Source organism: Drepanopeziza brunnea, assembly GCF_022702325.1.
Source record: "Drepanopeziza brunnea f. sp. 'multigermtubi' strain 214-2 chromosome Unknown ctg14, whole genome shotgun sequence".
NCBI classification, from domain to species: domain Eukaryota; kingdom Fungi; phylum Ascomycota; class Leotiomycetes; order Helotiales; family Drepanopezizaceae; genus Drepanopeziza; species Drepanopeziza brunnea.
Genome location: NW_027094077.1, coordinates 296,702 through 309,520, shown reverse-complemented (window position 1 = coordinate 309,520; position 12,819 = coordinate 296,702). Strand labels below are relative to the sequence as shown.

The 12,819-nt window shown below is 47.4% G+C and overlaps 4 protein-coding genes across 4 annotated transcripts; 2 read left to right on the top strand and 2 right to left on the bottom strand.

Moving 5' to 3' along the window:
- Positions 1-1,332: 1,332 nt before the first annotated feature.
- On the top strand, positions 1,333-1,863 carry L3040_007816 (uncharacterized protein; the record flags this gene model as incomplete). Its single annotated transcript, XM_007296384.2, has 1 exon — positions 1,333-1,863. One exon carries the CDS (start codon positions 1,333-1,335, stop codon positions 1,861-1,863), a length of 531 nt encoding a protein of 176 aa, XP_007296446.2.
- A 117-nt stretch (positions 1,864-1,980) lies between these two features.
- On the top strand, positions 1,981-2,349 carry L3040_007815 (uncharacterized protein; the record flags this gene model as incomplete). The annotated part of the gene is made up of 1 exon (XM_066154706.1): positions 1,981-2,349. The coding sequence occupies one exon, from the start codon at positions 1,981-1,983 to the stop codon at positions 2,347-2,349; it is 369 nt and encodes a 122-aa protein (XP_066010610.1).
- A 7,008-nt stretch (positions 2,350-9,357) lies between these two features.
- Positions 9,358-10,890, bottom strand: L3040_007814 (uncharacterized protein; the record flags this gene model as incomplete). The annotated part of the gene is made up of 2 exons (XM_066154705.1): positions 9,358-10,706; positions 10,758-10,890. 2 exons carry the CDS (start codon positions 10,888-10,890, stop codon positions 9,358-9,360), a joined length of 1,482 nt encoding a protein of 493 aa, XP_066010609.1.
- Positions 10,891-11,306: 416 nt separating this feature from the next.
- On the bottom strand, positions 11,307-12,526 carry L3040_007813 (uncharacterized protein; the record flags this gene model as incomplete). The annotated part of the gene is made up of 4 exons (XM_066154704.1): positions 11,307-11,874; positions 12,027-12,246; positions 12,328-12,388; positions 12,479-12,526. 4 exons carry the CDS (start codon positions 12,524-12,526, stop codon positions 11,307-11,309), a joined length of 897 nt encoding a protein of 298 aa, XP_066010608.1.
- Between the last annotated feature and the right edge of the window lie 293 nt (positions 12,527-12,819).

Genomic DNA, 12,819 nt, shown 5'->3' with positions numbered 1-12,819 from the left:
TAAGTGGCCGGACAATTTCCGGTTCACCTCTCTAGATAGTACTTGAGATATTTGGTAATGCGAGCCAATGATGATTATTTGAAAATTGGGTACCTTTTTGCTTTCATTTCCTCTTTTTTTTTTCTTTTTTTCTCCAAAAGAAAAGAAAAATGGGTAGGGGTGGGGGGTGTCGGATGTGATCAGGTGATAGACCTATCACGTGTCAAGACCTCTCCAGATGTATAAGTAGAGGGCTACTCCCTAAGTTCATCAGACAATCAATCAAGAATCTTTCTATTCATCTTCCTCCCCGTGTTACCGTTCAACAGGTTATAAGCTTCCGCTGCGACTTCCTTAGCGCCGAAATACCACAACTAATACTCTCTGCGACTTCCTCAGCATCGAACCCCTCGCAAAGACAGAATCAAAACGGAACGGAACACGATATTCCTCTTCAAAACCATTTTCTGACGATATACACAACTCCTTCTCCTCACTGCTTGTCTTCACTGCTTGCGTTCATCGCTAACTTTTTATATCTCTTTCTAAAAACATACGACCTTTTGTTTTTAGAAACACTTTAGTAGTAACTCATCTCGGACAATAGTGTTTCCTCAAAGTCTATATATATACATATATATTTGTAGACTTTTCGACGGAATACGCCGAAATGAACCCTAATCTTCCGAGATCTAACTTCCCATAGATCCACCCTGCACATATACCTTACTTATATCCAGCATCGACCGAAAACTCTCTTACCGAGACTACTATGTTTCAAACGACTCAGCCGCACCACGTTAGCGCGCTTAGGCCTCTACGACAAAATAAAACTCGGACAACCTTAATAGATTCCTCATCTCATTCTCAACTTCACTTGTCTCATCGCAAACTAATTATAGATCAGGACGCTGCGGACAGCTTAACCAACCAAGAACTTCGAAAGACCTTAAAAAGGGCCTTTCCTACGGACGATACCTTCGTACCATCAAAGAAAACGAAAACTCGCAAGATCTCTCAACCCCTTAACTCTACTCTCCTTTACCGCCCTGATCTCTTTACAAACTATACACAAACACTTATCAACACCCCTTTCCAATCCTTCGACTCTGCTGAAGATCGTGACTCTGATCCTGATTTCCAACCCTCTAATACCGAATCAGACTCAGACACTTCCTTCTTATCGGCCTCGGACGAAGAACCCCTTTGCCCCCCTTCACCTACTCCACTCTTCGGCTTCCGAGTCAAAGAACCCTCTCACCACTTACAAGAATATCTCGATAAATATCACTCCGGCACCACTAGCCAACGTCAAGGATTCTATCAAGCCTATCAAGACCCCGATTTCCAAGAATGGCTGCGGACACTCAATCCACCTCCTCCTCCGCTCTCTCCGCCGTTCCGTTCCTCGACGAAGAAAACTGGGTCGAGTTCCTCCGACGTATCGACTTCGCCCTTGTTAACAAAAACTACCTCTACGAAAAAATCCTCAAAGGTACAAGAGTCCGACCAACTCGCTCCCCAAGCGAGACGGAGTCTGCGTTTAAGAAAAGACTCGACGCGTGGGACGAACTCCAGACTCAAGGCTGCTCCCTTGTCCGCAGCAGACTCGGGCCAACCGCCGCAGACTTCGCTAAAGGAAAGGGAATAGGCCTTACAATCGTCGGAGACTCTAAGGAGCACGATCTTAAGAAGCTATTATTAGTGGATTTAAAAGAACGATTTCGACCTAAAGGCGTCGCGACGTTCCACCGTCTTCAGTCCGCGTTGCTCGCTCTTCGCATTAACGAGTTCGACGACGTCACCTCTTTCAATAACGAATTCATGCGCTTAGACGGACAACTTAAGCTTCTCGGTGGTAATACTCAACTTTCCGCTCCATAGATGGTTAGGGTTTATCTTAACCAGCTACCGTCCTCGTACGAAAACTTCAAATCTAACTAGGTCTCGAATAACGATTATATCGACGGCGATAAATCTAAAACTGCCCTCGCCGACCTTATGGCCTCTACCCGCAAAGAGGAGCAGTTGATGCAGCACTCCTCGGGCAAGGCATTCCTCGCACACGGCAAACCCGGCAAACCTGCAAGAGGAGATAAGTCTACTATAATCTGTAGTCATTGCAAGAAGCCTTACCACTCTGAGCCGGAATGCGTAGTGGCCCACCCTCATCTAAAGGCTGCCCTCGACAAACGAATCGAAAAGAAGCGTAAGGACAGAGCTGCTAAGCAAGCTAAACTAAAGACGGCCAAAAATACCGACTCTTCCGAAAAGACTCCTTCCGCTGCTCTCTCTATGCTATCGATTCGTGGCTGCGCCAATAAGACCTTTCAACCCGCTTTCGACGTTCAAGATTCCAATATGGATTAGCAATTAAAGTTTGCCCGAAGTAAATTATCTTGATTAAAACTAGTCCAAAAGCATTGTTCTCTTCCTCGACCTGACCTTTCCCGCAATTTTCAATCAAGGCAGCGTCTTCGAAAGCTCCGGACTTTGTTGTCGAGTACTACCTCTACTCTTGGGTACTAGATAATTTCTATTCTTTTTACAATCCTCACCTTTTTACCTTATTTTTTACTCTTCCTTTTTACTCTTTGGAAAACACGACGGCCTACCGCCGTAGCAGTGTTCTCTTATCTCTCTTCTCTCTTACCTTGGCACGCCGCACCCCCTATTAAAGCTTTCCTTGGGAATTCTTCTCTTCAATTCTCTCAAGAAACCTTACACGCTCTCGCCTCTTGGTCCCCAGATACACTCGAAAACACTTTTATCCTTGATAGTGGCTGCACTAAGCACATGTTCCACCGTCAAGAGTTTTTCGAAAACATCTCTTCACTCGACCCAGGCGAAGCAACTACCGTCTCTAGAATAGGGGGTCATTCACTCTCACTTCAAGGGAAGGGCACAGTTGCCTTACCCGTCAAAACGAACGACGGCAGCCTCGGTTAGATTCGTTTACATAACGTTATTTATTGTCCGAACCTTGGTACCAACCTTCTCTCTTGTTTGAATCTCATTCGAAGAGGTGTAAGTGTGACTTTAAGCGAGAAAGGCGCTCTGCTCTCTTTACCAAGCAAGAACTCTCCAGTTTTCACCGCTCGAATCGCTCAAGACTTGTTTTGCCTTAATATCGATCTGCGCCAGCTCATGGACCGAGTTCTTCGCCCAAGTCACATACATAAAGCTTTCGACCTCAGCCAACGACGCTACGCTTACCTCTCTCAGCTAGCTTCGACTTTCGATACTTTAGATCCTCCTCAACAACGATCTTGGTATCGAGCTCTGGCCGCCTTTTCTACTAAGGAGGCTTGGGCTGTTTAGCATAAGCGTTTTGGACATCTCGGACAAGAAAACCTACTAAAGATGCAAAAACTGTCGGAAGATATGGACCTACGCACACCTCCTCCTTTGTGCGCCTGCGAGAGCTGTCTCGACGGTCGAATGACTAAGGGAGCACATAAAGGACACATCAATCCAAGACGGTATCCCGACGAGCTTATTCATATGGATACTGTTAGACCCCTTCGCAAAAGGTACGATGGCTCTACTTATTTCATCCACTTCCATTGCGACAAGACAAAGGAGGTCGAGTGCTATAGCATAAAGTACAAGTCTAAGGCACTAGATAAATTCAAACTCTTTCAAGCCTCTCGTCGAAGAAGGATCATGCGTCTTCGCACCGACAACGGAAGCGAATACGTCTCTCGGCGTTTTCAAGAACACCTAGCCGAGACAGGCGTTCGATTTGAACCTGCTGTTCCGCACAATCCACAAATGAATAGAGCTGCCGAGAGGATCGGACGAACACTTTAGGATATTATAGAAACGCTTTTACAAAGTTCTAAGTTCGATGCGAAATGGTGGCCGGAACTGCTCCGCACTGCCGTCTATCTTTACCTTCGTCGCCCTCATAGCTCTATTAGCATGACTCCTTTTGAGGCTACGAACTTGTGCAAACCGTTCGTTTCGCACTTACGCATCATCGGCTCTAAAGCCTGGTTTCTCGAAAGCAAAATTGAGAAGACAAAACCGTATACTAAACGGGTCTCCCACGGAAGGCTGATTGGATACGAAGGTGATCACATTTATCGTATTTTAACGACCGACGGTCTTATCAAAAAGGCACATAGCGCGCATATAATTGAGCAGCTTCCAGCTTCTGCCACTGTCGAACAAACAGATTCTATAAAAGGATCACTTACCCTTCCGCACCCTGACTCCGCTTCCCACCCTTCTGATTCCTACCCTTCAACGCCTTTAAAGCGCAAGACCGAAGGATCACCTAAAACAAGGCCAAAATACCCACGCCTCTCGCCTACCGCTAAGAACGACGACTATTCGGCTCGAGGGCCTACCGCCCAAGATCTCCGACCCCCACCTCCTCAAGAGAACCCTCGTGTCCTCGATACTCCTGATCGCCCTCTTTATCCTTCGACTCCTCCTCCTTTCTCTTCGTCCTCCGAGAGTACGTTCGATTCTACTCCTCGAACTCCTTCTCCTTCGCCAACTCTTTCTGAACTTCATCCTAAGCTCTACCGGGACCCTGACTCACCTGACCCAATCGCTCTTATAGCACTCTTAGCAAAGCAGACCTTAGAACCGAGGAAGAAACTCAAGGTCAAGCACGCCGAAGATAAAGACAGTTCTCATATTCAAGCCCTACTCGGTCTTATAGCAAAAATCACCCTCTCCGAGGCCAACTCCCCTGAACCCTTCGAACCGAAGACTTACAAACAAGCTATGGCCGATGGTAATCGAACGGCTTGGCTAGAAGCTATGGCCGAGGAACAGAAATCACTTCACGAGAACAATACCTAGGACCTTGTCGATCCACCTACGACTCAGCGCGTCCTTCCCGGTCGATGGGTATATAAACACAAGCGAAGACCCAACGGCTCTATAGTCCGCTGGAAAGCACGCTGGGTCGTTAAAGGAGATCAACAAAAGGAAGGCATTGATTACACCGAGACCTTTACTACGGTCGTCAAGCCTATAAGTTATAAAATGATTTTCGCTATCGCCGCTGCTTTAGATTAGGAGATCGATCAGATGGACGTTAAGACCGCGTTCTTATATAGGAAGGTTGCCGAATCCGTCTACGTAGAGCAACCTACCGGGCTCGAGGACGGGACTAAAAGGGTTTGCAAACTAAACCGCGCACTCTACGGACTTAAACAAGCCCCTCGCGTCTGGTATAATACCTTGTCCGAGTTCCTTATCGAAATAGGATTTAAACCCCTCGGCACCGACGCAAGCGTTTTCCATAAAGAAGGAGTCATTATCGCCATTTACGTCGATGACCTACTTATCTCCGGCCGTGATCGCGCCGAAGTCAATAGACTTAAGGCTGCCTTGTCTAAACGTTTTCAGATGACTGATCTCGGACCAATAGCCTATTACTTGGGCATGACAGTCACTCGAGATCGCGCCAATCGAACGCTTAGTCTCGGACAACGGGCTTATGTCGAGAAGATCATTCAAGACTTCGGGATAGAAGATTGCAATACTTACGGTACACCGATAGAGGTTTCCTCTAAAGTCTTAGTCCCACCTCCACCAAAGTATCAAGCCCCTCCCGAGCTTCGTCACGAATACCAGCGACTCATCGGTTCGCTCATGTACGCTATGCTAGGTTCTAGGCCCGACATTGCCTTCTCAGTCTCTATGGTTAATCGTTTTGCTTCAAATCCAACCATAGAACACATGAAAGCAGCGAAACGCATCGTTCGCTACTTAAAAGAAACCACTCGCTACGAACTCGTTTACCGAAGAGACTTAAGCGACTTGACCGGCTTCTCCGACGCGGATTAGAGTAGTTGTCAATCAACACGCAAATCTACAAGAGGCTTTGTTTTTAACGTCGGAAGCGGAGCAATCAGCTGGTCTTCGAAACGGCAACCTACCGTTGCCTTATCCTCGTGCGAATCCGAACTGATAGCCGAGACGGAAGCCGCTAAAGAAGCAATTTGGCTCCAGCGCTTCTTGGTCGAAATACTTTCGCAAGAAAAAACGGTTCCAGTCTTGATCCATTGCGATAACCAAGGAGCGATCGCACTAGCTAAGAACACTCAATTTCACTATCGAACCAAGCATATCCACCTTCGTCATATGTTTATCCAAGAAGCCGTACGAGATGGCTTAGTAGATTTGAAATAGGTCGCTACTGCAGATCAAGTCGCCGACGGTCTAACTAAGCCATTAGCCAAGCGACAGTTTGAAGAATTCAAAGAAGCGATTGGAATGCTGAAAGTTTAATGTCACGTGATCAAAGCACTCCTATTACCGACCTATTCAACTTGGTCTTTTTTGATTAGGGGTGGTTTTGGACGATAAGGATCGATTCTTCTTAATCACCTTATTCAACTATCAAAGTTTTAAAGGATTTGACCGTAGCGGCGCAAACCTAGACCAATATTCCTACAAACCCACAAAATCCTTCTTCCTTCAGGATCCCTGCGACCGACAAGACATAAAAGACCAACCACAATCCACTTCTCTTCTCAATTACACACTCTATCACTCTACTCCTTTCAAATTATGCCTCGAACAAAAAAGATCGCTAAGCGAACTGCACGTCTTAGCGACTCAGACTCTTTTAGATCCGACCGCGATAATCTCCCCCCTTCCGAAATCAAGACCGATAAAGAACTTCGCACTCGCACTAGAGCTCGTACGAGAATAATTGAAGCTGGTGGCCTAGCACTCGTTGAAGAAGCTCGAAAGGACGCTTGCTCTCGGAAACATAATCCACAACAAAGAAAACGAGGACTTTGGTTCTTGCTTTGCGACCTCTTCTTACAAGGCCCTTTTATCGGTGCCGACGAAGTCGGCAACGCTATTGAGCCAGATTAGCAGATGATCCCGGACCCAAGAGAACTACAATCAAATGCTACCACCGACGAGATAGCGGGTTACCTAACCTTGCTGACGATGAATTTCGAGTGTTATCAACCATATTACTCAACGGACAAAACCAGCACCTCACACTAGATTCTTTTTCCCCGACCATTTTCTCATATCGACTGCAAAGAGCAAGCCAATAGCCATATTAGGATTAAGGATAACTACACCTTTTCTCAATTCGCCAAACTGCCTACGAGACGTAACAATGGACCGGCCACTTCTCGTTTCGGCTGGTTCACTACAAAGACGGAAAGATGGGTTGGTAACCAGCCGAAAAGGGAGGGCTCATGGCCGAACGACCACGCTTAAGCAGCTTAGCAATAGAAAAACGGCAAGAAGTTCAGTCTCGCGATTTATGATTGCAATTACCTTAATACCGATCTTGACGAAGTCCACAAGTCCGCGCTTCTCTCTTCACAAAGAGAATTCATTAAAATATATCTTAGCCAATGGAAGGGCCTTGACAAGGAAGATCTCTGGATTTTCGGCTCAATTGACGGCAATCCAAACAACCAATGCGTGACTTACACCGCTACTTGGCTACGTGATACGTTAAGCAATGAAAATTAGAAAAACTTGCCACTATCGGAGAACGAGCTCAAACAAAAAGAAGCAAAGAAAATCAATTGGTCTGACTCAGGACGGAAAATATGGACAAAAGCTGCCTCAATATCACGCCAAGAATCCTTGTCGGAAGTCAGGACTCGATCCTCTCAAGCTTCATCACGCAGATCCTCTATTTCTCGAATAAAAAACAACGCCGAAAATTCGACAGGCACTACGCAGCACCCTTCTCCACAAGCTGATAATGCTGCCAATCACCCTTCGGATCAGTTAGCAGAGGAAGAGGATAGTTCACTTGAAAAGAGAAAGCTCCTCCAAGTGCAGTTAAGCGAAAAGACGAGAACTAAGGATTGAGATGATCTTCCTTTCTTAAAAACAAGCGAGCAATTAGACTAGTCTCTTGGTTTTTTCCTTTGTAGTCAGGTTTTTCGGCCTTTGCTGTTTTTTCCCTGTAAAATACTCCTGTTTTCTCTTGTTTTTCTTTTCGGATCCACTTTCAGTGGGAGCCTTATTCATGAACTTCAGTAGGAGTCTTTTTCATCTGAATAAGTCTTGAGTGGGAGTGTCGGATGTGATCAGGTGATAGACCTATCACGTGTCAAGACCTCTCCAGATGTATAAGTAGAGGGCTACTCCCTAAGTTCATCAGACAATCAATCAAGAATCTTTCTATTCATCTTCCTCCCCGTGTTACCGTTCAACAGGGGGTATGTTGTCGTTAAGCGAAAGAAGAAAAGTGGATGGACGACAGACGACGAACGGGATGGAATCTACCGGTACCTATTAGAATAAATACATACATACAAGTCTAGCAGTTCCAGATCCTACTCCTACGCCTACGCCTGGTGGCAGGCTTCACGAAACCTTTTTTCTAGATTGGAGAAAGAAAGTGAGTGTATGCTATTCATGATGGGGAAAAAAAAAAGAGAAGAGAAAAGAAGAGAAGAAAAAAAGAAGAAGAAGAAGAAGAAGAAGAAGAAGAAGAAGAAGAAGAAGAAGAAGAAATGAAGGAGATGAATAGCCAACCAAGAAAAAAAAAAGCAAGTGGGGAGGTGGGGGGGGGGGGGGGGGGGGGGGGGGGGGGAGGGGGATGTCTAACTTATTAGGGTGTGTTTGGCTGTCTGTCTGTCTAGCTGGAAGAAAAAGGGAGGAAGAAAAAGGGAGAGGAAAAAGAGGCGGGGAAAAAAAATTACAAAAAAAAAATTATATAAAAAAAAAACACGGCAAGAAAAGACAAACAAGAGCTAGTACAGGATGTATGTATGTACGGTATACATCTACCTGCCCGCCCGTCCGTGTCCCTACCTAACTCGCCTTCTAGCTGATCGATCACTCACTTGCCTCCAGTACTGTACCTGCTTGTACGGCCTTGTTTTTTCCCTGTCTGATTGCACTTTTGGTTGACTCTCTTTAGCTCTCTCTCTGTTTAGCTCTTGGGATTGTAGATGGGGTTTATGTTTAATTTAATATATATATATATATATATATATATATATATATTTTTTTTTGCTTTACTTATCAAGATCGCCGCTCCCCCAACCATCGAGACTTCGCCAATAGCGATGCTGGGCTGGAGAATCCAATCCGTGAACCATTTCCCTCGCGTGGGAACGGAGCTGCATGCTTCGAGGCTTGTACTGTACAGGCTGGTTGGTGGTGGTGCGTAGCTGGGACTTCCGATTGGCATATTGGCATGTGTGCCAGGCCTGAACGCAACATCCCTTGCTGATGGTGCATGTCGGTAGGGAGAGTGTGAGTGAGTTCGGTGGAATAAGTACCGGTAGCACAATCAATGTGGGGAAATGTAACAAGGAAAAACACATGCAAGGAATGATATGGTGAAGAGAAGATATGATCGATGGAACATGTCTGTTGGGTATCAAGTAGATCTCTGGATTATGCAGGGCAGCTTCAAGAGCTCGCAGGCTTGGTGACGCCCCGACCTTTGTTGATCTGCAGCATCTTGTCTTCGCCTCCACTGACAATACCGACATTCTCGTCCCAACAAACACCGAACACCTTGATCCCATCTCCACCAACAGGTCTCTTGCCATCTTTCTGACTTTCTCTCTCCACAACGTACACCGTCTCGCCAACCCGGCCACCACCTTCGTCTTTGGTACCCGGCCGCGAACTTCTCAAGTCCCAGACTCGACAGGTGCCATCATGACTTCCGCTGACAATTCCATATCTGCTTTCGGGATCTTTGGCCAGAGAGACAATCTTGTTCGTGTGCCCGCGAAGGGTCATGACCTGGTTCGTTTGGGAGGATGCTCGGGGATCGATAAGAGTGATGTGGCGCGCGCTAGTTCCTACGGCTAACAGCTGATGGCTGATACCTGGTAGTGCGGTAAGAGAAAGCAGAGGGTGAGACGTCGTCCTGGTATCTACGACAGTCGATGTTGTCAGATCGATAGTTCGCATCGTGTGGTCTTGGGAGGCGGAGTAGCCGACCGTGTGGTCGTCAGGGTTGAAGATTACAGCATTTACTGAGGCCCCATGACGAGCATGCAGAGACAGAGGCCCACGCTGAGGTGTAGATGTGGATGTGGTGAGCTTTCTACGCTTAGCGGTAGGTCCAGAGGTAATCAGGGAAGAGGCTGCTTCGGGCGCAGAATCCTTGAGCGTCGTCCAGAGCCCAACATGGCCGTCGGTAGATCCAGAGAGGACTTGATTTGACGGTCCCCATACATCGATCGATTCGATAGCCCCCTTGTGCCCGTAAAGCTCCAATACCGGCTTCAGGGTCGCAGAGAATTGGTCTTCAGCCTCCTTGTACTTCCATATCCTGATGGTGCGATCCAGCCCAGCGGACGCAATTTGCGTAGGCGAGATGAACTTTGCGCTTTTGATGCTGGATGAATGCCCTCCTTCGCTCGAAGAGGCTGACGTAGCAATCGTCTGTCCAGACTTATTCCAAACTCGCAGCAACCCATCGTATGACCCGGACAGTATGCGCTCATGTCCTACTGCCACATCATATCCCTTCCCGGATCCAGCTCTCGATGTCGCAGACAAGACGTCCACGCAGCTGACCCAGTCATCGTGCTCAAAGCTCGCTTCGTACAATGGCGGGATCAAACTCCGAACATATTGCAGGTCCAAGGTCGTTTCGGAGGAGAGGCCGTTCGCTGTGAGGTATTCTTCGAGAGTCGTGCGGAGAAAGTTTCCATTGATCAGAAAATCAAAAGGAATTGGCGCCTCGGTATTAAGCATAGACTCGGAGTTGAGGATCTGTGACAACCCATATCTCCGTACATCTTCACAGAATTATTAGCCAGGCGCATTTTTTTATTCGAAGTTCCGCTCACTTGTCGGCACCAGGAGCTGCGTCTTCCCTTCCTCGAGCTCGATCGTGGGGTCTTCGGAGTTTGTGACAAAGTGAACCTGGACTTGTCCATTCTGCTTCGAGTCCGTGACCGCATCTGCCATAAGAGTGTCCATCTTGACGCCGTGATTGAGATTGAATCGACGTCGCTGTGCGGCTGTCTTGGAGGGCTGGTGTTGGAGAAAATAAAAATTTACGGACACCCCAAGCTACCACTTGTGAAGATCACGTGAACCGAATCATGTCTTGAAAGCCTTCGACTTCATCTCAAGCCCGACTGTCAGCAATGCCACCATCGAGCGTCTATCTGGTGCCTCCACAAGTCTCTTGCTAAGAAATTTTCCCTTGTACACACGAAGCTTGAGGTGGAGAAAGGGCCCGAAAAGTTGCAAGTTCAAGTTCAACTATTATGTCACGTTCAGAAGTTGAAAAAGGAACAAAGGGGTTGGGAATATATTTGAATCCTATCTGGTATACTGCCATCAATCCCAGCATCGGCAGGTCTGCTCCCAGCAGTCTCTCTCACATCTTCTTAGGCACTGTCTGCGATGACCGGACTTTCTGGAATAGCAGGATCTTGCTTCCGGTCGACAGCCTTGCGAAATTCCGACTTTGTCTTGAGAAAGCCCGCAAAGCTCCTCAGATACTGCTTCATCTTATTCGTCAGCGCGCTGGGGAATGTTCTCTCGATGCCTCCTTTCTTGTCTCGGCTGAGCAGCCAGCGATAGTGCATCTTCGTAGCTTGCCAGAACTCCTCGTCCGTCATGGCCTGCACAGCTGTGATGTGCTTAACGTCGATCTTGAAACTCTTGCATCTCTCCGTGTCTTGGGCAAGGGCCCGAAGATAGATGGCAATGCCGGTCATGTGCTTCTTGACATGGTACTTGCCTGCCTTCGCAAGGGGAGGGTAGTAGAACATTTCGGGGCCCAGGATCTGGCTGTCCGCTTGCCGCGCGAACTTTTCCATCGTGGCTGAGTGCTTGAGGAGCTTGTGGTAGGAGACTTGGACGAACTCGGGCTGGCCGGACTCTTTCAGGGACTTTGTGAGGTCTTCGGGGCCTTGCATCACGAGGATCTTGATGCGCTTTTCATGGACATATCTGGGAGGGTTACATGTGAACTGAATGTTCTGCAAGGCACGCTGGTGCTATCAACAAGAAAAGAAAAAGGGAGGGGGTGCTCACTGGCCACCTCGCTGCCCTTCTGCGGTTTCTTTCTTGCGCTGCGGGTTCGCGCCCAATGGCTGATTCACAGTCTCAACTTTGGGGAGACCATCTGCAGTGGTGCCGGGTACTTCTGGAACGATGCCGTGAGAATCAAGAAACTCGCGGGCTCTGTCGCAGAGAACTCTGAGGCTCGAAGGATAGAAGTTTTCTTCTCTGCCCAGCCTCTGGATCTGGCCGTGGAGAGCCCGGAGCTCTTTAAGAGGCCTTTGTCCTCATCTGTTGGAGCCATCGTGAATGGTCGGGTTGCTAGCAGCGTGTTGATCAGCAGTTGAATTTCGACTGCCCCCGAGAAGGTGATTTGGCGCGAGGAGAGATTTCGATACGTACCCATTTGAAGTGGTGATGTGATGTTTTGAGAGAAAGGATTCGAGGCGCAAAGAGTAGGTAGCTATACATCGTGAGGTGAGGTGTGGAGCTAGGAAGAGAGGCTAGACTGATTTTCCACTTCGACATTGGGAATTCAGAAAGAAAAACGTACCACGAGTTCAGCTTTGGTGAAGCAGTGCAGCAGTGCAATCGAGAACATTGTATAGACCGCGGGCCGAGATGCAAAAAGATATCGCGGAAAAAAAAAACATCAAAATTCAAACACCTAGACCGCACACCTAGACTGCAGGCCGAGATACAGAAAGATATCGCGGGAAAAAAAGAGGAAAAAAAATCACCTCAAATTCTAGAAAAGCGAAACTGTTGGTGAGTATAGAAGCACGGTTACCACTGATAGCTGTTAGAGATTACGGATTTTCGCCACACTAGATGGGTATTGGTCTACTGTAACTGCGTTTGCCGCACCAGACGGGTAGTGACACCATCAGGGAG